The sequence below is a fragment of the Megascapheus bottae genome, chromosome 15, assembly GCF_031878675.1.
Source record: "Megascapheus bottae isolate mThoBot1 chromosome 15, mThoBot2.hap1, whole genome shotgun sequence".
NCBI classification, from domain to species: domain Eukaryota; kingdom Metazoa; phylum Chordata; class Mammalia; order Rodentia; family Geomyidae; genus Megascapheus; species Megascapheus bottae.
In genome coordinates this window covers 54,279,973-54,307,251 of record NC_143523.1, presented here as the reverse complement: position 1 = coordinate 54,307,251, position 27,279 = coordinate 54,279,973, and the positions used below count along the sequence as shown (strand labels likewise).

The 27,279-nt window shown below is 42.1% G+C and overlaps 1 protein-coding gene across 2 annotated transcripts in view; it reads left to right on the top strand.

Moving 5' to 3' along the window:
• The window catches only part of Grid1 (glutamate ionotropic receptor delta type subunit 1), a 705,187-nt gene that overhangs the window by 633,763 nt on the left and 44,145 nt on the right, over positions 1-27,279 (top strand). For both annotated transcript variants that reach the window (XM_090346710.1, XM_090346711.1), the window contains exon 13: positions 20,174-20,369. In XM_090346710.1, the coding sequence (XP_090202836.1) occupies positions 20,174-20,369 (196 nt within the window). The remainder of the gene's footprint in view (positions 1-20,173; positions 20,370-27,279) is intronic.

The following is a 27,279-nucleotide window of genomic DNA, read 5'->3' as shown; positions in this document are numbered from 1 at the left end:
CTCTGGTCTGGCTGTCATAAGCTACGAACAGGTCACTTCTTCCATATGACTACATTTGCTTCTCTTGGGGTGCATGGGACTCTTGACACACAGTAACATGCTTTTCAGTAGCATGCCTCCCTCAGCTGCAGGGCCTGAAGCGTGGAAACCAAGCCATCTCCTAAGGGGTAGTAGCCATGCGATTCTCAGGAGGTCCCTTTTGTCCTCCACTCTGCCTGCTGATGTGGCAGCATGTAAGGACTGAGCTGCTATTCTTTACCCCAAATTAACTGTTGAGGAGCGAGGAAGAAGTGAACCTGAGTTGGAGGAGAGTTTCTCCCTGTTAGTCATAGGAGTGTCTCTTGACAATAAATTGGCTCACGTGTGCACTTATTTACTGGACACATTGATTATTGGTATGGGTTAGTCATTGGGTACTTGAGTAACAATGCCCTAGGAGTGACATGATAACTATACTGGGAGTCATTCCACTCATTTATTTCATCATTCACACAGCTCTACATCATTAGAGATCATTGTCTCCTGTGCATTTGGCATTGTGTTAGATCTTGGAAATTGAAAGATGAACCAGGACCCATGGCCTTTACCTTCACAGATTAGCAGTTTGAAATTCAGAGCAGTATGAGAGTCACTTTGTACTGTTCAGAAAGATAGTGGGTGCTATGACTGAGAACTGAAGGACATAGGATGGCTGGAACAGTAGAAATGGATTTTCCCATAGCTCTAGATGCTGAAAGTCTGACATCAAAGATATTGTCTGGTTCCTTCTGAAGGCTGTTTGGGAAAATCTGTCCTCTGCTTCTCCTTGTCCATCTTTGGCATTTCTTGCCTTATACATTTATTACCCTGAGCTGGCCCTTCAACTTCACATTATGCTCATATAGCATTCTAAGTATCTGCATCCCAATTGTATTGTTTTCATTTAAAACAAGTACATCAGTTGTATTGAAATCGGGGCCACCCTGATGAATGTGGACTTTTGAAGACCCTGTTTGCAAAATAACATCACAGTCTTCACAGGTGCCAGGGATTAGAACTCCAGCCTATGGATTTTGTGGAAGAAGTAGTTCAATCCCCAAATGAGGATGGGTGTGCATTCAGTGGCAGTTTGCACGTAGTGATCTGTAGCCAGTCTCTCAAGTATAAGGAGTGACGGTATCATTCATATGTGTTTCCCTGTGGCAGATGGGAGGGGCCAGCCATGAGAGCCAGGGCCTTGGGAAAGCCTTTGTTTGGCCAGAGTATTAAGTAGAGGAGAGATGCCAGAAGAGTAAGGTAAAGGTCTTGTATGGCCCAGGGAGCTGTGTTTGGAGTGGTCACATTCTCCTGTTGGGAGTAGACAGCCGTGGAAAATTTATTCAGAAAGCAGCGTAGTCAGAATTCCTCAGCACCTCCCATAGAGTCCTGGTCACACTGGTGTTGCAGGCCACAGTGACACATCCCATGTGGAGAGAGTCTGTACTTCTCTTGAAAAGAAGCTTCCACTCTACCACAAGTTCACTGCCAGCTCTCCCTGCTCAAAGCCTTTGAACCTTGGGCTCACTCTGGGTTTGCGGTTTTTATATGTTCATTATTTCTCATCCAAGCACTGTAGGGCAATGTTACGTCACTATGAGGAGGCACTGTATTATGTCCCTGTCACAGTCACCTGAAATGATGCCTCTGGAGATGGTGGATATTTTTTTTCTTTTCTCCTTTCCTTTGTTTCCCTTTCCATTTCCCTTCCCTTTCCTCTTGCGCCTTTTCCTTTTCCTTTCCTTTCTTTCTCTTCCCTTCTCTTTTAGTGCCACTACTGGTATGCTTGAATTCAGGGTCTGGGCACTGTCCCTTAGCTTTTTCACTCAAGGCTTGTGCTCTACTATTTAAGCAACAGCTCTACTTGTAACTTCTTGTGGTCAATGGAAAAGAAAAGTCTCACAGGCTTTCTTCTTTGCTTGGCTTTGAACCAGGACCTCAGTTTTCTGAGTAGCTAAGATTACAGGCATGAAACACCCCTGGCCAGCATAGAGATAGTGAATTTTCTTCACTCGTGTGTGTGTGTGTGTGTGTGTGTGTGTGTGTGTGTGTGTGGCTGTGACCTTGGTGTGACTTGAAGATGAGCTTCCAAGCTCCTCAGCTGTGAGGAAGCAGCTGGCAGTGCTCTAACAGGGCAACGTTCTTGATGTCTGGACAAACTGTTTATTGTTTAATTATCCGAAGTCTGGATGTTTTGGTTTTTGTTGTTGTTGCTGTTTGAGATCCTCCCCCTGGTAACTGATTCCCAACAGGCTACAAAATGAGATTCCAGTTTTCAGAGAAAAAAAGCTCATGATGTTTCTTTGTTAGAAGACAGAATCCTAAACAAGATCCTGCTAGCTCAGACCACAGAACACTGAAATATCACAGCAGGAAAGAGCTGATGGATCGTCGGATCCAGGGTTTGCCATTGCACATGGTGGCAGAGCCAGACAGGGAATCTATGGCTGCATGGTAGTGTGGTCTCATTCTCTCATTCTGTCATTGGGAAACCTGCAGATTAGCACCATAGTTATCACTCACACTATGTTTCTTACTGGCACAATTCGCCGTGCCTTGTCTAAACTCATGAATGATCCCTGAATCCTCCAATAACCCCTGTGGCACATATGAGGACACTAATACATTGGGAGGTAGCTTCCACAAGGCTGCAGAGCTAGCAAGTGCCAGACTGAGGTCCCAAACCACAGAAGGACTTCCATGCGAAAGTCTGTACCTCTGTGACACTCCCCCAAATATCTGGGGCTCTTTCAGGCTAGCTGCATGGAGCGACGTCTGTCAGGATGGGGCCATATTATTCCCTACTTCCCTTCTGTTTCTCAACAAGCTCAAAGAGAAAACCAGGTTTCATAGCCAATAAGACTAGTTTCTTTTCTCTTTCTTCCCCTTCCTTCCTTCCTTCCTTCCTTCCTTCCTTCCTTCCTTCCTTCCTTCTTTCTTTTGTTGTAATTGGAGATAAGTGCCTCACAGACTTCCCTATCCAAGCCAGCTTCAAACTGCAATTTTCAGATCTCAGCCTCTTGAGTGACTAGTATAATAGGCTTGAGCCAGTGGCACCCTGCAAGCTAGTTTCTTTTTAAATTTAAATTTAAGACTTACTGGTACCTTTAAGTAGTTGTACAAAGGAGTGTCCTTAAACAAGCCAGTTTCTGAGTACAATGCATCTTTATCAATGTCACCCCTTCCTACCCTTAAACTCTGTGGTTCTATTTTTACATATGTATATCGAATATAATGGCTTCCTTCCTTCATTTGTTCCTCCTTCTCTTTAGCCTCCCCACCCCTCAACAAAGCTTTACAGCTTCTTGGTATGTTTTTTGTTAAACTGATTTTTAGTTGTTAATCTTTATACTGTTGGAATCCTTCCCCATGTATATTATGCTTTGTAGTCTCAGGTACTCAAACTTTCAAGTTGAACAGATTCTTGGTGACTTGACTTAAGCTTTTATATCATGAGGAAAGTTGGGTCCTGGGATTGAAGACAGATAACCTCCTGTGGGGTAGCTGTGGGAATGCGGAAAAGTGGAGCTATTCCCAGCTCTGGATAGGATTGATGATGCCTAAATATCAGGGCTTCCCAGTGTATGTTGTCAATAATCTTTCCATGGTGGTTTATCTAGATCCAGAGATGGGTAGGATTTGTTTTTCTAGTATTGGGACTTGAAATCAGGGCCTGTGCACTGTCCCTTGGCTTTTTCCCACCAAGACTGATGCTCTACCACTTGAGCCACAGCTCTGCTTTCATCTTTCTGGTGGCTGTCTGGAGATAAGGGTCTCACAGACTTGATCCTTAGAGCTTGGCCTTCTGAGTAGCTAGGATTACTAGTGTCTTATTTTCCTGGGTGTTCTATTTCTACTGGACACTGGCAGAGTTATCCTCAGTGGCTTTCCTAAACCCTAAGAAGTTAATGGGATGAATAATTATCCCAGAAAACAAGAAACAGGCCCAGTATATGGCTGCAGCTGTAGACTGTGCTGTTCTAACAGGCGCTGGCAGATGCCAGTGAGGCCTGCCTAAGATATTCAGACAGCCCATGGTATTGGCTGGATACAGTGCCAGGAGAGGGCTGACTGGCTTGTAGGGCTCCTAATGGTGGTCTGGTTGGCACCTGGCATTGCTCATGTTGCCCAAAGACATTTTGTCTGAGAGAAAATGGGCTGAAAGTCCCATAAAATGGACATCATCCCTCTTTAGAGCTGGTTTGAGATAATCTTTGACATAGCTCAGAGATACAGGTCTGAAAATGCTGGGTATTATATGAATAAGCCATGTCAACCTTTTTTTTTTCTCCTATGGGCCAGTTCCCAAATCTCCAAACTTCATGATCTATAAGGTAGAAATATTATCTTACCAGAGATCCCATCTATGGTGTAGCACTTTGCCCAAAGTTGGATTCCTTCCATCCTCTGGTTTCAAATGACACCAGTCAACAATAAACATACCTTCTTTTCCCAACTTTCTTTCCTAACCTTTCTATCATAGTTTTTGTTCTTGCTAAAGTGATTCAGAATGGCTAGCAATGCAGAGTTTCATATGTAATTAGCTAGTTGCTCATTGTTCAATAATAGGTTCTTGTATGCTAGAATCCCCCTCTCGCTGGCTTTGCCACAAGGGAAGGGACTCTGTGTGTTTTCTTGCACAGACAGTTTTATCAACCCAGAGTTGTGTAAAAACCTGAGCAGTTTGTTGTCTCTCAAGCTGTGAACCCTATTCCAGCTGCCTTGGCTGGTTTATCTGTCATAGGAATCGGCCTATACTTGGTTTCCCATCTCACACTAGGGAATCCCAAGCTGCTCCTGTATTCTAGAGTTTGTCATATTGAATGACATCACTTAGTCTGGGTATTTGGACACTCCCCAGGCCATCAGTGCACACGCAGACATGCATATACCCAGGCTTAAACCTGTGCATGTGCACATAGCTAGATATGAATTTGTGCATGTGCATGTATATACACACATATGCACTAAAGTATATGTTGTCTGGGTGCTGGTAGCTCACACCTATAATCCTAGCTACTCAGGAGGCTGAGATCTGAGGATTGTTATTTGAAGCCAGCCTGGGTGGTAAAGTCTGTGAGACTTGTTTTTGTTTTTGTTTTTTATGTGACAGTCACATAAGTCAGATAATGAGTACATTTCTTGTTGAACAGTGTTAACCTCTCTCTCAATTTCTCCCAGTTGTTTTCCGTCCCTCCCCATCCCTAAGTCAGATAAACTTACAAGACAGACTCTTATCTCACCCAAATAACTGGAAATGGAGTATATGTGATTCAAGTGGTATAGCATCAACCGTAAATAAAAAGGCTAATGGACGGCATCCAGGCCTTGAGCTCCAACAGACAGACAGGCAGACAGACAGACAAAAAAACCCCATATGATTTGTTTTCTGTAGTGATTTCCCACTTTCCAATGTGTAGGACAAGCCACTTGATCATCTCTGAGTTTTCTGACCCCTAATGGTTTAGAGAACACTGACGGTTTATCATAGTTTCAACATCACTGTGCTTTCATAGTTCCAGTATAACTATCCTCTAAGTGGTTATGGATAATTGTTTTATCGTGGTCTTATCCATTATTCTTCTTATTTGCCTATCCTAACAAACCAACAGTAATCCCAGAAGGTCTCACTGTCTCCCTCATGCACCTGTCTTTTGAAAATACTGTTACTCTGGTCCAGAATGTCTTTACTTTTTCTGCTATATGCATTCATGTTTGTACTGCATCCTCAGCTTTGACCTCATTTTTCTTATGTACCTTCTCTTTTCTCCTTTTGAGTCTACCCATAATGTATGTCCAAGCTGGGAAGTGTTCTATATCATGACCCCATGTCACTGCGTATAATTGTAGCAATGCCTTTTGTTGTGTGTACCAGCACTGGAGCTTGAGCTCAAGGCCTCGGCTCTGTCCCTTAGTTTTTTTTCCAGTCAAGGATAGATCTCTACCATTTAAGTCACTGATCCACTCTTAGTTCTTTGCTGAGTAATTGGAAATAAGAATATCAGGGTCATCTTGCCCGGGATGGCTACCATCCTGAGTCTTGTATTTCAGGTTCCTGAGTGGTTAAGATTATAGGCATGAGCCTATAGGTGTCTGGGTTCATACAGCGCATTTTGCATGATTTTTAAATTATCTGTGTACTTATTAATCCTTCCCATATAACTTAGCTTCTTCCTGTAACTCTGGGATGATGCTAACATGTCTATGTTTTTGTTTCAATCCTTACTGGGCATGAAGACATCTTCTTAACTTGAGTCTCCTGTAACTGTCTATTTCTTAATCTCTCCAAGCCTCTGATCTGTGAAATGGGATGGGGAAGGTAATAATTTTTTGAAAGGCTTATTGCCAAGGTTAAATGAAGCAATGCAAATGAAGTGTAAGCATAGTCTGAGAGTTAGTAGTATTGTATCATTTTTTTTCTGACATGTTAAATGACTGACAGGGAAGCAGACATAGTAGAGGGGCCCAGAAGGAAAATAGAGAAGGGACCTAATGGGGAGAAAAGAGCCTTGGACTCCTGGTGTTGCTCTGGAGTATGAAGGGAAGCAGGCTGTGCCTAGGTGGAAAGAAGGCACCTTCACAGCCTCCAAGAGGGTAGCCACTCTGATTTGCATTTCAGCCACATTTATGACACCATCATAATGGATTAAGAGCCCCAGCACTGATATATTAAAGGTTAATGGTGCATCCTGCTTTTGTATTGATTTGTGGCAGCAAATATTTGTGGGTGTAGAGAGCTGAGAGCCAGCATGTTCTTGGCATGGAGGAACTGGCGGCTGGCAGGGCTGCTTGTGGAACACTCTCACTGAATGTCAGGGATGCAAGAGCCAAGGAAGCCAACAGCAGCTGCATCCTGGTGGGATGCTCTCAGCCAGTGGAGGCACATTTCCAAAAGTAAGCTGGATCTTGAAACTTCATCCCCCTGAAGGTGGATCCCATAAAGAAGCAGGCTAGATTCCCAGACTCCTTAGAGATCTCTTATGTTCCCAGCTGTGACCTACAGCACTGTGCTCCTCCTCCTGGCCCAGAACCACAACTCTTGTATTCAAGCATTGCTATGACTGCGTGTCTCAGATTCTCTATCCATCCATGGTCCTGAAAGGAGACTGGACATCCCTAGAGGTATGCTTTTCCCAGTAGAATCCAAGCTTAGATGCTGAAAGGCAAGAAAAGGTTAATTTATTTGCATTGAATGTTTCATGCATAGCACCCATGTTCATGACAATGTCATGTAGGGAACAAAATGTTTTGGTTTGGCTGGAACACTCCTATAGTGCCCCCAGATCCCTCATTCCTGATGAGAGTTGGGCAAAGTTGCAGACACTGGTGCTGTAACTACAAGAGGAGAAGTTACAGAGCACAGTCATGTGTCAGCTTGGTTTATATTTATTTTATCAACTACTTTAAAGAGAGTGGGAGGGGTTTATATCATAACAAAGGCCTCCCAGAGACTGTGACATTGGATCAGTCAAGATACAAGAGAGGGAGGCAATTGGAGATCTGAAGGAAGGGTAGACCAAGCAGACCAGAAGATGCCGCTATGAATATCTCAAATGAGGAAGATGTGGAGATGGGTGTGTGAGAGTAGAGGCACTAGCACACTAGCATTCAGACCATTGAGACTTTCAAGGCCATGTAGGGAATTTTTTTTATATTCCTTTGAGAGAGAAATTGTCTTGGGAGTATTTTAAACAGTGAGGTGGCCGAGTCAGGGGTTACATTCTAAAAGGATTGTTTGCTTGTTCCCCAGAGAATAGATTATATAAGAATTAAAAGTGGAAGCAAACTGTGTGCCTACAATCCTAATGACTAGGGAGGCTGCAGTCTGAGAATCACAGTTCAAGGCCAACCTGGGTAGAAAGTCCATGAGACTCCAAACTAACCATGAAAAATAGTTGGAATTGGAGCTGTGGCTTAAAATGGTAGAGACCCATCCCTGTTCCTCCTCTAATTCTCCCAACTCAGTCAAACACTATTCTATTCTTCGAGTTTTTGTGGCCAAAAACTTTAGAACTTCTGCCAATTCCCCTCTTTTTGCATGTCTCACAAAATTTTCATTGTATCTGATCTCTTGTACATCAGTCAAGAACCTAAGGGCTTCCTCTCTCCTTCACTGCTAATCATTCAGTTTCTCTCTGGATACTGAGAACACTTTCTCTAAAGATCTTCCTCTTTCCATTTCCTTTTGTCTTTGTACCAAGCTTGAGGCTTGAACTCAGGGCCAGGTGATATTTTTGAGCATTTTTGGTTAACACCAGCACCTAGCTATGGATTTTTATTTTTAGGGCAGAAGATGTATATGTTTTCAATCTGATGGAAATGATCTATGAAAAGAAGTCATTTCATTATATAGGAAGTAGAAGTGACAACTAGAAGAGGAGTGTACTTTGCAAGAAATAGAGTTAGACATAAATAGGATCAGGTGCAGAACCTGTAGTTTACAAGACGGCTGGGTAGCTGGGTGCTTTTGGCTCATGCCTGTAATCCTAGCTACTCAAGAAGCTGAGGTCTGAGGATCACAGTTAGATGCCTGCTAGGGCAGGAAAGTCTGTGAGACTCTTATCTTCAATTGCCCACCAAAAAGCCAGTAGTGGTTGAATGGCTCAAGTGATAGAGTGCTAATTTTGAGTAAAAAGAAGCTCAGGGACAGTGCCCAAGCTAAGAGTTCAAGTCTCAGGACAGGCAAAAAAAAAATAACAAATAAAAATGAAGGCCAGGGCAGGTATACAATGGTTTTAGAATAACAAAATTATTTAAAAGATACAGTTCTTTACTGATGACTTCTCCCTACTTGGGAAACAATAAGCAGAGTTAGAAGTTCATGAATTGCACAGGGAAATTTAGATTTCTAGTCAGTATCAAGAGTCCACTTGAAGCCAGTGAAGTTAGTGAGTCTAATATTAGAGCCATCAACAGCCTGACTCCATTTCCTGTCTCAGCCATATTCAGCTAGTCAGCTACAAAGACAGAGTTCATGTAAACCAGAGTTGATTGTGACAGAAAACACGAACTGAGCACCTGCTGCCTATCTGTCACACCATTTATAGGCGTACTGATCTGTTATGCCCTGAGGAGGTTATGTCTAAGTTGGGAATCTTCCTGTCTCTCCTCCCTTTCCTTGGCTCCCTCTTTCCCCTTTTCTTTTTCCTCTCTCTCTCCCTCTCCCTCTCCCTCTCCCTCTCTCTCTCTCTCTCTCTCTCTCTCTCTCTCTCTCTCTCTCTCTCTCTCTCTCCTCCTTTAGTATTCTTCTTCCTTTCTCTCTTATTCCTCTTTCCCTTCTTTCTGTCTTCCTTTTCTTCCTAGGCATGGATCTAGTGGGCATAAATTCATTTCATCTCTAAGACCTTAGTGCTGAGCTGAGTCCTTGTAATGGGAAGATACTGAGCCTGAATGCAGATGGGAGGTAGGGGTTGTTGACAAAACAGGAGATCCTCGGGCTGGTAGTACCCCATGAGCAGAGCAGGCTATGAAAATGCAGGAGAAGGCAATAGGAGAGAACAGAAGTAATCATGTAGAGCCTCCTTTGTAAGGGTAGTAGAGTCACCCGCATTGGACACCATTAATAGTGTAGATGTTGAGCTTCTGCTATATTCCAGGACCTTCACTGTGCACTTGGGCCACAGCTACCTCACTTCCTTTAAGTGCTCTTCACAATATCCCTTACTAAGCTGTTCTCACTTCCAAGATGCAAGTGGAGTCCTCTCACAAAAAGAAAACACAGGAATCAGTTGCCCACTATGTAATGACTCATCTACCCTAGTCTGTCTTGAGGGCAATATACCAGGCCTGGTTGAATCCAGGAGGAAGAATCAGAAGCCAGGGAACGTTTGGTCTGCCCAGTGTAATAATTCCCAGAACGGATTTCTGGATGCTGGGGATGGTCTTGTAGCCTTTTGAGTCAGTCTGGGTGTGTCAGTCTGGTCACTGAAGATACAATTATCCCAGGTCCTGGCTTGCTCATTATATTTCCAGCTGGCAGGGCAGGCGGTTGAAGGTGCAAGGAAGGCAGGGGTTTTATTTTCCAGACAGATCTCAGCACACTGAATGACTGACCCAGATGCAGGTGAACACAGGGGAGAGAAGAGAACATGCTAAGTTCTCCAGACTCAGAATGGATACTTGGATGTCAAAGGAATTGTTAAAAATCACTCTGGGACCGGGAGTTTGGCCTGGTGATAGAGTGCTTGCCTAGCATGCACAAAGATCTGGGTTCGATTCCTTGGTACAATATACGTAGAAAAGCTGGATGTGGTGCTGTGTCTCAAGTGGTAGAGCTCTAGCCTTGAGGAAAGCCCAAGGACAGTGCTCAGGCCCTGAGTTCAAGGCCCAGGACTGGCAAAAAAAAAATCATTCCACTCATTTGTGTTTACAGTAGCATAAAATGCAAATTGGGGAGCAACACATTTCTGAGAAGTAGGAGATTTGTAACTGTTGCCTGCTTCTTTGCCCTATTTTTTGCTTTTATATTTTATTTATATTATCCAGGGTTGTTTCTTGTAAGAATGGAAATAGATATGTACAAACGCTTTTAGATCTTTTTCTTTTTTAAATTTCCATTTGCATTTTATTTAGGACATATTTTCATCTTGATAATACAATAGTACTCTCTAACATGAGAGAGAAAGCTTCTAAAACTCATAGTGTATGCCTGAAATCCATATTTATCAAATGCTATATACCACTTTCCCAATGTATACCTACCTACATGTGATAAAGCCTCACTCATCAATTAGTCACAGTAAGAGATTTAAAATGATAATAGATACCAGGAGCCAGTGACTCACACTTATAACCCTTGGACAGGGTTCCCGAGGTGGTTTGTCCCTAAGTGCAATTCAGGTCTGCAGTCACTCTGCTGACTTCAAAAATTCCCACCGACTCAGCTGTGGATACCAGGAGCTTAGTGCTTCAACTTCCTCCAGGCATTCTGGGAGGTTCTGAGGAAAGATTCTAGGACAGAAGCTGACAGGCAACTCCCCAGTAGCTGCCCACTGCCTTTTCTCCTGGGCTATTCTCAGGATTGTCCCTTAGGAGCTGAGCCTCTCATCTCCTTTTTGCCTAGGGGAAGAAAATGCACTGGAGCCAGAGGCCCTAGATGTGAATTTTAATGCCTGAAGCATTCATCTTAGCTTTAAAACAAAATCTCTTCCTCCATTTTCAATAATTCTTATCCTGCTCTGTTAATCTCCCTAGCATTTTCCTCACTTTATACATGACATCCGAGGTTAGCAAGCCGTGTCCTCACAGGCCACTTACAACCGACCACCTGTTTTCCTGAAAGCTAAGACTGCATGCACCTCTTTGAACATTTTTTGCAGTGCTGAAAATCAAAAACAAAAATGAAAGACATATGACTGAGTGGCCGGTGGCCATCAGAGCCCTCCTAAGCCCTGGGCAGTCCCTTTCCAGAAGGGTTGCTAACCCTCACATAACATATTATTGCTTTGCTGTGGGTGATGCTACCAGTCTCTCTCTCCACCTCTACTAAGTGAATGCTACATATGGTTCCTGCTCTCCTTCCCCTAGACCCAGAGCAGGGCTCAATACAAGCAGACATTCTAGAAATGATGGGTGTCCAACGATGAATGGATGAAAGGTAGAAGATACTAAGGAAAGCTTGTACTGCCTGGGAAAAGGTCCGGAGGTGGTATATATGGGAGAGCCATGGGGATGATGCCCAGAAGGGGTGGGACAGCAGGCAAGGAAGGAGTATATCCTGGTACTGAAGATTCTGGGCATCAGTAGAATCCTGGTCAGGCATCCTTGCTCAGCACCATCTCTCACTGATTCAAATGTGAGCCAGAGAAGCAATACATTTGGAATGATAGCAGATACATCTGTACATTGTCACTAAGACAAGGATCAGTGTCCCCATATTTCCAGGTCTATGGGCTACTCCACTCATTTCCTCTCTTCTTCGAGGAGAATAATAGGACTTCGGGATTTAGATTTATCAGGCCCAGGGTATGACATCCTCACTGTGGTTGAAATCTGCTTTGCATATCCTGTATATTGATTCTTCTCTTGTTGCAAGTGTATTTATCTCCATTGCCAATGTAAATATTTCTGTTAACATGCAAAGATGGATTTATAAGGTCTGTATTATTGATTTTTCTCATGCCACAAACACATTTATCTCTTTGTTAATGAAAATGAATCTAAGAAGTAGTGAGATTGATTTGGGGGGTAAAGGTGTGGGGAGGAAGGGGGTGAAGCCACACTGGGGTGATTGCCCTTGGTTAAGTCTGAAAGACACATTGTGAGACTCTGAACGTGTGTGTGTGTGTGTGTGTGTGTGTGTGTGCGCGTGTGTTTGTATGTAGGGAGGAAACTGCTCTCAAGACTGTACAAAGTCCTTGTTCTTTTGTTTGCCAATCCTGGGTGTTGAACTCAAGGCCTGAGCACTGGCTTTGGGCTTTCTCAAGGCTAGAGCTCTACTACTTGAGCCACAGTACCATTTCTGGCTTTTTTCTATGTATGTGGTACAAAGGAATTGAACCAGGGTCTTTCATGCATGCTAGGCAAACACTCTCTCATTAGGCTGAACTCCCGGCCCACAAAGTCCTTTTTCAAGATAGTGTTTTAGGCTCATAGAAAACCATGGAAGAAGAGATTGTGAAAGCTAGAGAAGGTCCTACCTGAGGTAGGAGACACAGAAAAGTAGTTCTCACTGTTCTAATCTCTGGATCAGCCAAGCACAGATGAATAGAAGAGAGGGATTCAACAAAAAGCTTGGAGGGGAGCATGGCCTTTGATATGGAAAGAGCTCCAAACAGAACACAATGCAGAAGTAATGTAAGAAGATACATAATGAACTGAAATGGCAGAAAGCCACAAGGCACCCATGCTTACGCTAACACATGTTCCTGGCCAGTTCAAAACAGGTAGGCAGCCTAGGAATGATGCTGTGTGTGTGTGTGTGTGTGTGTGTGTGTGTGTGTGTGTGTGTGTACATGCACACTGGTCTTGGGGCTTTAATTCAGGGCCCAGGCACTGTCCCTGAGTTTTTTGTTTTTTTTTTTTTTTGCTCAGGGCTAATGTTCTACCATGTTAGGTACAGCTCCACTTCTCTTTTGTTGTTGTTTTGTTTGGGTGCTTAATTGGAGATAAGAGTCTTGTGAACTTTCCTACCTAACCTGACTCCAAACTGTGGTCCTTTGTTTTCAGCTTCCTGAGTCACTGGGATTACAGACATAAGCTGCTGATACCTGGCTAGAGAATTGTTTCTGCTGCCTCTTGGAGGCAGTTTCTTGGGTGTTTGGGTGTCTGCATGCTCCCCCTTGGTCATTACATTAGATACCAGTGCTGTTGGTAAGACCATAGACAAGTTGTTGGTAAGAAACATTTGCCCAGATCCAGACAGGGAGACAGATTGGTTCTGATCATACAATCCTGGAAGCTGAAACACAATATTTACCCACATCTTTCTCCACTCAGGTTTTTACCACCCCAGTGTCTAGCCTTTAATACCTTCTTGTGGACTCATTCAACCCCCTTCACATGCTGATTGGAAGTCTAATAGGAGAGCTGGCTCTCCTTAAAATCTGACTGTGGGCTAGGTATATATATTTGATCTCAATCTTCCCCAGTTCTATGAGAACAATGAATTATAAGGCCTTGGGGATGATCAAGATTGCAGCTCCAAGGGCCATTGTGAGAGATACTGGGCTACTCAAGCAAGTTGAAGCATTCAAAGGCAGGAACCACATCTAGGGCTCCCATGTCTTTTTAACAGGTAACCATAGCCCTGCACGGGCATCCCAGAGGATCATATCTCACATAGCAGGACCTTCTCAGGTAAACAGTGCTCTCCCTGAATACCCTACCTCTTGGTTCTCTAAATACCTGCTTTCACCCATCCCACAGATTTGATATATTCATGGCTTTCTTATTCAGAAGACTTTCATCAGCCCTGGCCCATGAATTAATGGCTCCTCTTCTGTGATTCTGGGCTCCCTCATATGGACCTGTCTTTCTATCCCATTCACATTGTTTGGTCACTGTGGGTTTACTTCTCCACTCACCTACTCCCTGTTGCAAACCCCTGGAGGATGCTCATGATTCATCTTGTGCTCTGTGTGACACGAGCCTTATATACTAGACATTCAGGAATTGTAAGGGAAAGGAACCGTTCCTGTGTCTATGGAGGTGCATGGTGCATGGTAGTTTGACAGAGACCCTGTCTTTGAAGGGTGGGCCTACCTTTTCTTCTCTGTTGTTGTCAATGCCTGAACAACTGTATGTAGTTATTGCTGGAGAAAATGGCTTCAGAAGAATACTACATTTCCTGTGCTGCCAGGACAATTCATTCCTGGACAAGCTTTCTTGACTTTTCTCAGATGAACACCTTATCTGGCTTCAACATCTGTTGTCCACTGACTGCCAATGTTGGCTTGGCAGCCTGGCTGGCTGGCTGTCCTTGCTCTCCTTTCTCCTTCCCTGAGTGACTCTTCCAGAATGGTGTACTTTACCAGGAGGTGGCTTTGGGGTGCCACAATTTAGGCTTTTTGGCTTAGGCCCTCTTAAGGTTGAATTACCTTGGGAAAATGGCAGTGGTGACTACAATGTGCCTAGACTTGTAGTGAGGCTGAAAATCTTTGTTGGAAGAGGCAGTGCACATCCTTCTGTGACAGGGAAATCTCCATGTTGATTCATGGTTGGGGGGAGGCTGGGTCAAGCCGTGGCATCTAATGTTGAAGGTGATGTTCTGAAGACAAGACAAGTAGCTATGCTGGAACAGAAAGGGAAACAGAATCATAAACATCTGGGCTGCCTGCTTGTCATGAGAGATGTTCCCTGATCCTTTGACTGTGGGTATGGTTGTGAATAAATACCAGGACCAGAGAGGGTAATCTCCATTTCAAATGTGGGGAAGAAACAGGAGAGCCACACTCCCTGGCTTTTATGCATTCATTCTGCACTCAAGGAAACAGCAGTAATTTAGAGTAGTTCAGTATTTAGACTCAACTGTGTAATTCATCCTGATGTTTCCCATTCATCAAAGCCTTGTGTTTGTTTGTAGTACCATGAGAAAAATAAAAAAAATGTGGAAAAAAATTCCTCTTTCCTTTCATTACAGGCAAATTATGACAAAGTTACAACCCTTGGGGCCCTTCAAGCAAAGGAACATCTTGCTTCAATTAGATATAAATAATGAACAATAATTAGGAAGATTTCTTCATCGAATTTGTTATTTCATGTTTCCTTTCATCTGCAGTGTACTGAAATCAATCCTGAACTCTGTTTGTGGGCTATGTAGCAGAGGCCAGAGGAATGCTGGGAAGTTTGTCTTTCTAGCTAGAAAGGAGCCAGATACTGCTGGACCTCCGTGAGGACATTGCTAGCCCTGAGTACAGAGTCACCCTGTGATGATCCAGCTTCCCCTACACCAGGCCCCCAACACTTTACAGTGTGTGGAGACAAGATCTATAACAGCAGCTCACTGCCTCCAGTTCCTGAGCATGGACCATATCAGATGCCGCTATATGATCTGAGTATACCCAGCTTCTTCCTCTTGTCAACTCTCTGCTACAGGCTCTGCTGTAGCCCTGGGTTTAAAGATTTGGAAACTGCTGGAGCCTGTGGTTCATGACTATAAGCCTAACTATTCAAGAGGCTAAGATCTAGAAGACTGTGGTTTTAAAAAGCCAGCCTAGGCAGAAAAAAAAATCTGCCAGACTCGATTTTCAGAGTCAACTAGTAAAATGCAAAGGGTAAAACCTTGGCTGAGCAAGCAAAGTGAACAAGGGTAAAGCCGTGAATTCAAACTCCAGTATTTGTAGGCTGCAGTCTGAGTGATGGTAAGCCCTGGAAACAAGGTGGAGTTCCTGTTTGTCCTTGCTCTGGCATGCATATTGTTGAAGTGCAAGCCTGCTGCCAGGGAAGCCTGCAAAATGTGGAGATGTCACGGAGAGGCCAGGAACGGAGTGGCTTCTCACAAGGAAAGGCAACAGGTGGATTCTGAAGTGGCTTGTGAAAGTGTACAGGTGTGTAGTTGAGAAGGAGGGATTCCAGGAAAAGGCAGTAGCATGGCCTGGTGCCATAGATGAATTTTGGTGGCATTTTTCATTTTAAGATTGGTGATTGTGAAGTGTGGGAGTGGAGACAACTGACAGACATTGGAAGAAGGAGGCACTGTAAATTAAGATGGGAAGATTGGCTTTTACTGTGTGAATAGTGACTCAGAAAAAGGTATGGGTAGGGAAGTGGGTGGATAAAAATGAGACACGGAGATTTCTAGGAGAGAAATAAATAGTCATCAGATTACAGCCTGGCTAGATAGATTGGATGGCCACCATGATTTTTGCTTTTATAAATAAGAACTGTAACATTCTCTTAACAGGCTAAGCCATGCTCCCAGTATGAGTTTATTTTATTTTATTTTTATCTTATTTTATTTTTGCTCTAATTACTTTTAAGACCACTTTCTTGTAGGAGGATCCTGCATAGCTGGAATTACAGTCTTGTACCACCACATATAGCTTATTGGTTGCCTCACCTGGCCTTGAAACATGATCCTTCCATGTTAGTGACCCTCTTAGTAGCTATATTATATTTCTCTTATTTTGTTGTCCAAATTCAGCCTGCCTGCCTGCCTGCCTGCCTGCCTTCCTGCCTTGGCTCCTTCAGGCTCTTTTCCTTTCTTTTGTTTTCTGATAGTATTCTAGCACAAAACATTCAGTAGAAACTTCCATTCCTCTTGTATAATGTCCTCAGTCAGTCATGTGATCGTGAGAGAGAATAGCCCTCATTCTTCAGTGTGTGGTGCTATCAATTTTGTAAAATTTAATTTTATTGTCAGGGTGATATACAGAGGAGTTATAGTTACATACATAATAAGGTAGACAGTACATTTCTTGTGGGGTATTGTTACCCCCTCCCAAGTTTTTCTCCCACTTTCCCTCCTCCAGCCCCCGAGTTGTAGAGTTCATTTCCAACATATTCTCTTATGTGTATTGCCATTACATTGGTTCACCCTTTCTTCTTTGTCTTACCATTTCATTGATCCCTTTCCTTTCCCTAATTCAAATAAATGCATATACAATACACCGGGTACCAAAATCAGTTACAGTGACAATAGGGAATAAAACATAGGGGGAAAAAAGAAAAAAAGAAATAACTTCACATAGTACATTAACAACACTCACAAAGAAAAACCCTTGTTTCCATATCCTGGAGTTTGTTTCGCTTAGCATCATCATATATGGTCATATGTATATAGCTATTGAGCAATATACTAATTATTACAAATGAGGGAATCCATGGAGTCTGTGTTTCTTTGGTTCTGGCTGACTGCACTTATTATGATTTTTTTCCCAACTCTTAAATACAAGTAATCAATAAGTTGCACAATATATTTAACCCTTTGTTAAAAAGAAGGCTTCAGAACTCTACAGGAAGGAATAGGAGATACACTAGGCCTCCTTGGCACAGGTCGAAACTTTCTTAATAAGGACCAAGAATCACAACAAATCAGAGAAAGGCTGGATAAGTGGGACTGCATTAAACTGCAGAGCTTTTGTATGGCAAAGGACATAGCTAGTAAACTAATCAGGAAGCCTACAGAGTGGGAGAAGATCTTCACCAACCAAACAACAGACAAAGGCCTCATATCTAAAATATATCAACAGCTCAAAAAATTGAATCACTCCAAAACTAACCTCCAAAGTAACAACCATCCCATTAAAAAATGGGCCAAAGACTTAAAGAGAGTCTTCTCTGAAGAAGAAACAAAAATGGCCTATAGACACATGAAGAAATGCTCAACATCTCTGGTCATAAAAGAAATGCAAATCAAAACAACTCTAAGATTTCACCTCACTCCAGCTAGAATGGCCAGGATCAGGAAAACGAATGACAACAGATGCTGGAGGGGATGTGGCCAGGAGGGATCACTACTACACTGTTGGTGGGAGTGCAAACTCGTTCAACCACTATGGAAAGCTGTGTGGCAGTGCCTCAAAAGGCTAAACATAGAGCTCCCCTATGACCCAGCAATCCCACTACTTGGCATTTACCCAACCACCCAGAAACAAGGACATACTAAACCCACTAGCACAACAATGTTCATTGCAGCACTATTCACCATAGCAAAGATATGGAACCAACCTAGATGTCCCTCAGTTGATGAGTGGATCAACAAGTTGTGGTATTTGTACACAATGGAATTCTATGCTGCTGTCAGAAAGAATGACATCGCCTCATTTGTTAGGAAATGGAAAGACTTAGAAAAAATCATATTAAGTGAAGTAAGCCAGACTCAAAGGAACTTAGGCTCAATGGTTTCCCTCATTCGTCATAATCAGTAGAAACCTTGGGCTCTCCTAGCAGAGATTTGCAATAGAGCAAAATCTTGATACATAAGGACATATAATGTGAAGCTAATTGAAAGGACCTCCAGGATAGTGAAACAAAAGCCATATAATGAATGATTGTTGTCCTTAATGTACTATGTTGTCTCTCATCTCCTTTGCTGTCCCTTGGTTATCTCATATTGGTATAGTATCTCACTTTGTTATCTGATATATTGAATTTATTTGTATTTGGATATGTGAAATTTGATAGGGAAGGGGGGAAAACCAAGACGGGTGGGGTGTGGGGGGGAGGGAAACGGGTACCAAGACATGTGAAAGGGTATCAATGTATGTGAATTAATGCACCTTCTATCTGGCAAATATCATGTAACCCTTTTACTAATTACAATAAAAAAAATCTGTTAAAAAAAAAGGCTTCAGGGATGATTTCATCCAATCACAGGTTAGAGTCTGCATATATTGGGTAGATTAATGCTAAGGTATGATGTTTGTATTCTCCAGTTCATGATAGTTTCAATAAAAGATGGGGGTGCTGGGACATAAGTACATCATAAGTCAAGGAGCATCTGCATGTCTCCTTCTGAAAAGAAGGTTCTCCAGCTCCGATGTCTGTCCTCAGGCTGCTGATAGTCCTTCCGGAGGCACTCTACCCAACATGGAGCTGGCTGGGAACTACCTGAGCCTCCTCCTTATACAAGCCAGTGCTTTCAAAAGTGCTTTATTTTCCTTTCCCTATCCTTTAAATATCCATCAAAATTTGGACAGATGAATGGAGAGAGGAAAGGCAGAAAATCAGTCATTATATTCAATATACATGTATAAAACTGAAGCTACCGTGACATGAAGGTATGGGTGAGATTATGAAAGATGGGGGAGAATGAGGGAAAGGGATGATATTGGCGACGATGCATTGTACTCAAAAACTGACTTGTTGAACGGAAAACCCTTTGTACAATTATTTAAATTTTTTAAAAAATCTTAAGGATCATGAAATTTCAAATAAAACTCCAGGTTTCTTAGTTTATAATTAAAGAAAAATAAGCCCTGTCCAAGTAACTCATGTCTGTAATCCTTGCTACTCACATAGCTGAGATCTGAAGATAATAGTTCAAAGCTGGCCATGGCAGGGAAGTCTGTGAGACTCTTTTCTCCAAGTAAACACCAAAAAAGTTAGAAGGAGAGCTAGAGTGCTAGCCTTGAGCACAAAAACTCAGAGGTAATATCCAGGCCCTGAGTTCAAGGTCTAGTATGGGTATATGCACACAAGAAAAATAAAAATAAGTTGCTTGATGGTTGGTACTCAAAAGCAGTAACTGAATGGAGCTCTAAAACATCTGAAATCTTTTCAGGAATGCCATTCCATTGATCTAGCCTCCTAGTGTGAGTTTATCTTGTACTGGTGCCACATGTCAGTGGCCCGTCTCTGCCATTTATCATTGTCATCATCATCATTAATCTTGCCAACATGACTATTTCCTTCTCCATTCTCTTTGAATGTTCAGGTCAGAAACATTCAATAATTAATATTATATTCTCAGTATTTATCTAGATAAAACAGGAATCCTGCCTACTTTTTCCTTATATACCTCAAGCTCAGTGGAAAGGCTGGTTCTTTATGTTCAGCAGCTTTGAGGGAACCTAGCTATAGGAGAAGGCAGAGGCATGACAAAACCCTTCTCTGGGCTGAGCTACTTATGCTGTTAGGCAATGGTTGTGAGTGGGTCTGGGTGGGCCTTGGATCTTAGGAAGAAATCACAGACCATTCCCATCTTTGCAGTGTATGATATGCAGTATATACTCATGCTTTGTTGCTTGTTTTCCTTTTTCTTTTTCTGGCATTTCAGGACATTCCAGGATCTGTCCAAGCAAGTAGAGATGCCTTACGGCACTGTGCGAGACTCTGCTGTCTATGAATACTTCCGAGCTAAAGGCACCAACCCCCTGGAGCAGGACAGTACATTTGCTGAGCTCTGGAGGGCTATCAGCAAGAATGGAGGGGCTGACAATTGTGTGTCCAACCCTTCAGAGGGCATCAGAAAGGTAGGGAGGAATTGGTGCTTGAGCACATGTGCTGAGCCAAGGCTGTGAATGGGCTGATCCTTAAGGTGTGAGACACACTCCCAAGTCTTTGAAATAGGTCTGTACCTGCAAGGTAACCTCTTCTCATATCTTTTTCCATTTTACTTTCTTTGTATTGTAAAGTTGATGTGCAGAGGGTTACAGTTACATAAGTAAGGGAATGAGCACATTTCTTCTTGAGCAGTGTTATCCCTCCCTCATTTTCTATCACTTCTCCTATCTCTCGGCACAAATTGTAAAGTTCATTTCCAACATAGTGTCTAGTGAGTATTTCTGTTGCATTATTTTGCCCTTTGTCCCACCATTTCTGTGATTGCCCTTCTCTTTCCCAAGTCAGATAAATTTATATACAAGGCAAAGAATACCAAAATTAAAAACAGTGACAACAGGGGATAAGCCAAAGGGAATGGGGATGAAGGAAAAAAGAAATAACTGCAAATAGAATGCACACATGCACACACACACACACACACACACACACACACACACACCCTCTTGTTTCCATATCTTGGAGTTCATTTTAATTCATATGGTCATATATGCATAGCTACTTAGTTATTTTGATCTGCTAGGATGATCCTAGACATATACTCATTGTTAGAAATGAGGGAAACCATGGAGCCTATGTTCTTTTGGGTCTGGCTTATTTCACTTAATATGAATTTTTTTCAGTCTTTCCATTTCCTAATGAATGAGGTGATGACATTCTTCTGATGGAAGCATAGAATTACATTGTGTAAGCTAGGCATGGTGGCTTACGCCTGAAATCCTAGCTATTCAGGAGACCAAGATCTGAGGATTGTGGTTCAAAGCCAGCCCGGGCACTAAAGTCCATGAGAAACTTATCTCCAATTAACTACCAGAAAACCAGAACTGGGGCTGTGGCTCCAGGGGTAGAGTGGTAGCCTTGAACTGAAGAGATCAGGGACAGCATCCAGGCCCTGAGTTTAAGCACCATGGCCAGCAAAAAGAAAGAAAGAAAGAAAGAAAGAAAGAAAGAAAGAAAGAAAGAAAGAAAGAAAGAAAGAAAGAGAGAGAGAGAGAGAGAGAGAAAGAAAGAAAGAAAGAAAGAAAGAAAGAAAGAAAGAAAGAATTCCATTGTGTATATATACTACATTTTTTGATTCATTCATCCACTGAGGGACGCCTGGCTTGGTTACATAACTTAGCTATAGTAAAGTGAATATGCTGCAGTGAATATGATTATGCTGGTAACATTAGTGTGGTCATTTGGATAAATGGCCAGGAGTGGGATTTCTGGGGAGCTCTGTATTTATTCTTTTGAGGAACCTATATATTTCTTTCCAGAGTGGTTGAACATGTTTAAATTGGCACCAACAGTGTAGCATTCTCTCTTGGCTACATTCACACCAGGATCTGTTAAATTTTTTTTCCTAATAATGGCCATTTTTAACTGGGGTGAAGTGGAATCTCAACGTAGTTTTGATTTGCATTTCTTTTATTGCCAAAGATGTTTAACATTTCTTCATGTGCCATTCTTATTTCTTCTTCAGAGAAGTCTCTTTCTAAGTGTTTAGCCCACTTATTAATGGTGTGGTTGCTTCTTTGAGGATTTTTTTTTACCAGTCCCGGGGCTTGAATTCAGTGACTAAACACTGTCCTTGGGCTTTCTCAAGGGTAGCACTCTACCACTTGAGCCACAGCATCATTTTTAGCTTTTTCTATATATGTGTAGCAAGAAATCAAACCCAGGTCTTCGTGCAAGCTAGGGAAGCACTTTACCACTAGGCCACACTCCTGGTCCCTCAGGATTTGTTTTGTGGGGAGGTTAATCTCTCCCAAGTTACTCGAGCTAATCTTAAGCTTTGGCAAAGTAGCAGGGTATAAAATTAATCCACAAAAACCAACAGCTTTTCTGTAGGCCAACAAAGAGAAAAACAAGGGTGAAATCAAGAAAGTAACTCCTTTTGTAATAGTCTCAAAAAATACCTAGGAATTAACTTAACCAAAGATGTGAAGGACTTATATAATGAAAAATTTTAAAATCTGAGGAAGGAAATTAAAACAGATTTTAAAACCTGAGAGAGGAAACTTAAAAAAAAAGCAAAGAAAGGAAATTAAAACAGGAAAAACCTCTCATGCTCACAAATTGGTAGGATTAGCATCATGAAATGACAATATTACCAAAAGCTATATACAGATTCAATGCAATACCTACCAATATCTCAACAATGTTCTTCAATAAAATAAAAGAGCAATCCAAAAATTTATATGGAATAATGAAAGACCCTGAAGAGCAAAAATATCCTTAGTAGGAAGAACAGTGCTGGAGGAATATCAATGCAAACTTCAAACTCTATTATGAAGACAGTTATTAAAAAAAGAAAACAGCTTGATATTGGCACATGAACAGTCCTGAGGACCAATGGAATAGAATTGGAGACCCAGAAATGAGCTCACATATCTATGGCTACCTAATGTTTGATAAGGGAGCCAAAAAATGCTAGATGGAAGAAAGACAGCCTCTTCAACAAATGGTGCTTGCAGAATTGGCTATACACATGTAGAAAACTACAGTTAGATCATTATAACTCATGCTGCACCGAATCAATACCAAATGGACCACAGACCTCCATATAAGATCAGATACCTTGAAAATATTACAAGAAGGGATAGAGGATACACTAGGGCTCCTTGGCACAGGCTGACACTGAGTAAAGAGCCAGAATCACAACAAATCAAAGAAAGGCTGGATAAATGGAATTACATTAAACTGCAGAGCTTCTGCATGGCAAAGAAAATAGCTAGCAAAGTAAATAGAAAGACCACAGGTTGGGAAAAGAGCTTCACCAGATATAAAACAGACAATAGCCTATCCTCATATCTTTTTATTTTTCTTTTCTGTTTTTTTCCAGTTCTGGGTCTTGAACACAGGGCCTGAGCACTGTCTTTGGACTTTCCTTCAGGCTAGAGCTCTATCACTTGAGTGGCAGCCTGACTTCCAGCTTTTTCTGTTATGTGGTATGGAAGAATTGAAACTGGTTCTTCATGCATGCTAGGCAAGCACTCTACCACTGGGCCAAACTCCCGGCCCTATCCTCATATCTTTAGTCTCCAGTTTGTTAATTCAGAAACAGAGAGGTTAGGTACCTTGTGACTTTCAAAGGGATGCTATCCAGGGAAGAGCAGGCAGATTAAGCTAAAGCCTTGGCTCTCTGTCTTTATGGGCTTATATAACGGTTGCCTAGGGGTCTGCCTGGTGAAGGTGAAAACATTTGGCAAAAGCAGAAGCAGAGTTATCAGACTTCCAGGGAGTCTGGAAGAAGCTTTAGGAGATGTGTGTATGTAGTATGTTAACCAGGAGACTGAGATGGGGAAGACTGTAAACAGGACATGGGGCTACCCAGATATTGTGAAGAGGCTTGCTTTAATGATGACAGGAAAGGTGACAAACCTGAGATAGAGATTATACAGGAGGTCATGAGAGGAAGCCATAGCCAAAAAAACAAAAGAAAACAAAACCAAACAAATAAAGGGTCAGGCACACACCAGCACCCTCTTCAGTAGCTATAAGACTTTGCTTGTTTGCTTTCACTTGATTTCTCACACTGAGCACTGAGGATTGCTACCTCATTTTAGAGATGATTACCAGAGACAGCTTCACACTCTGACTCTTGACTGAGGTTTTGCTGCGTCGGAGCCATGAAAATCCATATGGCGAAATCCACTGAGTTAGATGCAGCTTGCAGGATGCTTCAGCTGGTGGGCACCATTCTGCCTGAGGTGTGGGAATACTACAGGTGCTGCCAACTGTCCCCCAGCTCATTTATGAGTGGTTTGTGAAAGATAAACTGGCCTTGGGGCCAGGACTATGCCTTACTTCACCCAGGGTTCTCTCTCATCCTTCCCCTTTCACATTGTCCCGCCAGCCTTGCAGAACTGTTCTCTCTCTCTCTGTGTCTCTGTCTCTGTCTCTCTCTGTCACATACACACACACACCAGAATAAACTAAAGCAAACCCAAACCAAAACACACCCTCTGTATGTTCCCTTCTCTCTCTGACTGGTCAGGGTGTCTCGCTGTTCTTCACAGAGCAATGGATGTCCTGGTGGCAGGATGAAAGTCGTGGGGCACCAGTGCTCACTGCTCTGCAGAAGGAGAGGGTCCCCCAAACCTACAAGCTTCTCCATCCCCTGAAGGTTCACCACTATCCAGGAAGAGAACCCTGAGTTTGTCCACGTCTGGAAAGCCAATCACAGCTTATGCCCTGTGGGTCCTAGTTACTATGTGAGAACACATAGTTATGTGCTGGTGAGACATTTTGTTGTCATCTAGCTCAATAGCAGGAGGTGTCTCTCTCTGGAGCCTGACATGAGTCAGTATGAATTCCCATTCTGCATGAATGGGTCACTCTCTCTGGAACCTCAGAGCTGAGAGAGACCTAGATCAGTTCTTACGGTAGAATTTCCTTAAAGACTTACGATACCTAAAAACACATAAAGTAGATTTTGACCACTGACATTTAACTAAAGTAGTCCCATTCTTACAAGATTTATTAGACCTCCTTAATGCCTAGTGCACTCCACTCCAGCCTTGAGCTTAAGGACCTCCTTTCATCCCTAAGAGTGAATCTTTGTGGTTGAGAGTCACCTCATTTGGAGATAATGAAGTCAAAGCTGAGCTAGGGCCTTTTATGAGTGCAAGGCAGGGGTGGTGTGGCCTTCGAGTTCCCTCTCCCAGATTTCTTTTTCTCTCACAGTAAACAAATGCTCTATCTACAATAGATTTTTATGAAAATCCACTGTAACAATTATCCACAAATCATTTCTTATGAACAAAAGACCCCATAAAGAATGGATAGTTACAGCACATACAAACACTATCCAATTAATATCAAGAAGATACCATGAGCATTTACAAATCAGTAAGAAAAGCTCAAACAATTAAATAGGGAAAAATGGGCAAAAGGCTCACACAGAGATTTTATAGAAGAAGCAACACATGTGGCCAATAATCATAGGAAGAGATGCTCAAAGTCATTAGTGATCTGTGAAATGCAAATCAAGACCATAAAGATATATCATTTTCCACCAATTAGACTGGCATCAAGTGAGAGGTGGTAGAGAGGATTTGACAGAACAGGTGTTTAATTGCTGCTGGGAGTGTACTCAGTACAACCACTTTGGAAAAGAGTTTGTCATTCTCTTATAAAATAGGACATTGCATAGCTAGACTCTACCAATTCCACTCCTGGGCATATACCTCAAGTACATTTCTCTCAGCACTCCTGGAGATAAGAAAAGCCACAGTAATATTGCCTGTAGAGTCAAAACTCTGGAAACAATCCCCATGACCATTAACAGAGTACAAAAAAATAAAGGTATCTGCAAGGAAATGCATGAACTGTCTTGAATAGGGTATATGAATCTTAGCAGAACGGTATTGAGCAAAATAGAAGTATTAAAGGCAACTAATCGAAGATAATGTGCAGTATCATATCCTTTAAAAAACATAAAATATCCTCATATTCACATCCAAAGTCAGGATAAAATGCAAGAATCATCATTAGTATTTGCTGCAGATGGGAGGCATGGAGCCACAGGAAGAAGGGAAGCATATTGTTGGATGAAAATCAGAGTCAATGCTAAGGTTTAGATAAGCCATTTTATTGTTTATTTCTAATAATAACACCTAGTAAGTGGTTTGATTATAAATGAGAGTTATACCCAAATAAATGACCTAAAGCAAGGGTTGCAACTGTTATCATTGTGCACATCCATCAATTCTTCCAAAATAAATATAGACTAAGTCAGGCAGAGGTTTGTTCCCCATTCAATCCCTCCCTCCCTCGTTTCTCCCTTCCTTCCTCCCTTTCTTCTTTCCTTTTGATTATCTTTAAGTAGATCCACAAAGGAGTCGTCATTTAACAAAGCAGTTTATGAGTACCATATATCTTGATTGATAGTGCTCATTTTGACATTCTCACCCATCCCTCTCCCACATACCCCTTCCCTCACTCATCTTAGTTTTGTAGAATGTGGTCTACATGCCTGCTCTGATATGCCTCAAGATAACTAAAACTTTTCTGTAGAGAGTTGTGGCTTGGCCATTGTGAAGATGTCTTCTCACTCTGGATGCAACACATTGGCAGCCCATCAGAAAGTGTTTATTGGATGTATTGATACTTTTGAGTAAGAGCAAAATCATAAACAAAACCATCAATGAAAAGTTCAAATAAAGCATTCCTTATCAAGTCATACAACTTCTCTGGAACAGAATCTAACCTTTTTACAATATACAAGATTTGTTACTTTCCTGAAATGATTAATGTATAAACTCCGGAGCCACTTTTGGGTAGAGAGGATCGCACATTTACCTTTTACATTTGAATCTGCAATAAAAATGGAGGGCAGTGCTAGAAAAGTGTGGAAAGGTTTTATAATAGTGTCATAAACACAAGTTTACATTTTTTGGAAAGAGAAAAGCTCAGATTCACCTTCCAATTTTCCTTCTTGTATCTGTTTGAGTGGTTAAGAGATGGAAATAGAACCCCCCATCTCTCTTTCTGGATTTATTCCTCCCCACATCCCCCCAGCACAGATTTGGTAATGTGGAGTCCAGGATGGGCAGATTATATATGCTCATTTCTCAAGTGAAGACCATGCCTTAAATCTGGAACGCGTAAGGGAAAAAATGAGCAAGTAGGGAAATAGGCATTGATGCTACAGTCAAATGAGGGCAACTGCTTCCATTCTCAAATACAACCTGCTTCTTTGCAGTTCAGACAGTCTGGCAAAGATAAGAATGCCCAGTATGTGACTCGTAGAAGCTTCTTTAGCCATGGAAGGACAATTACACTTGTAATTTCCAGTTGCTCTTTGATGATACCAGTTCCCTTTCCAGAAAGTGC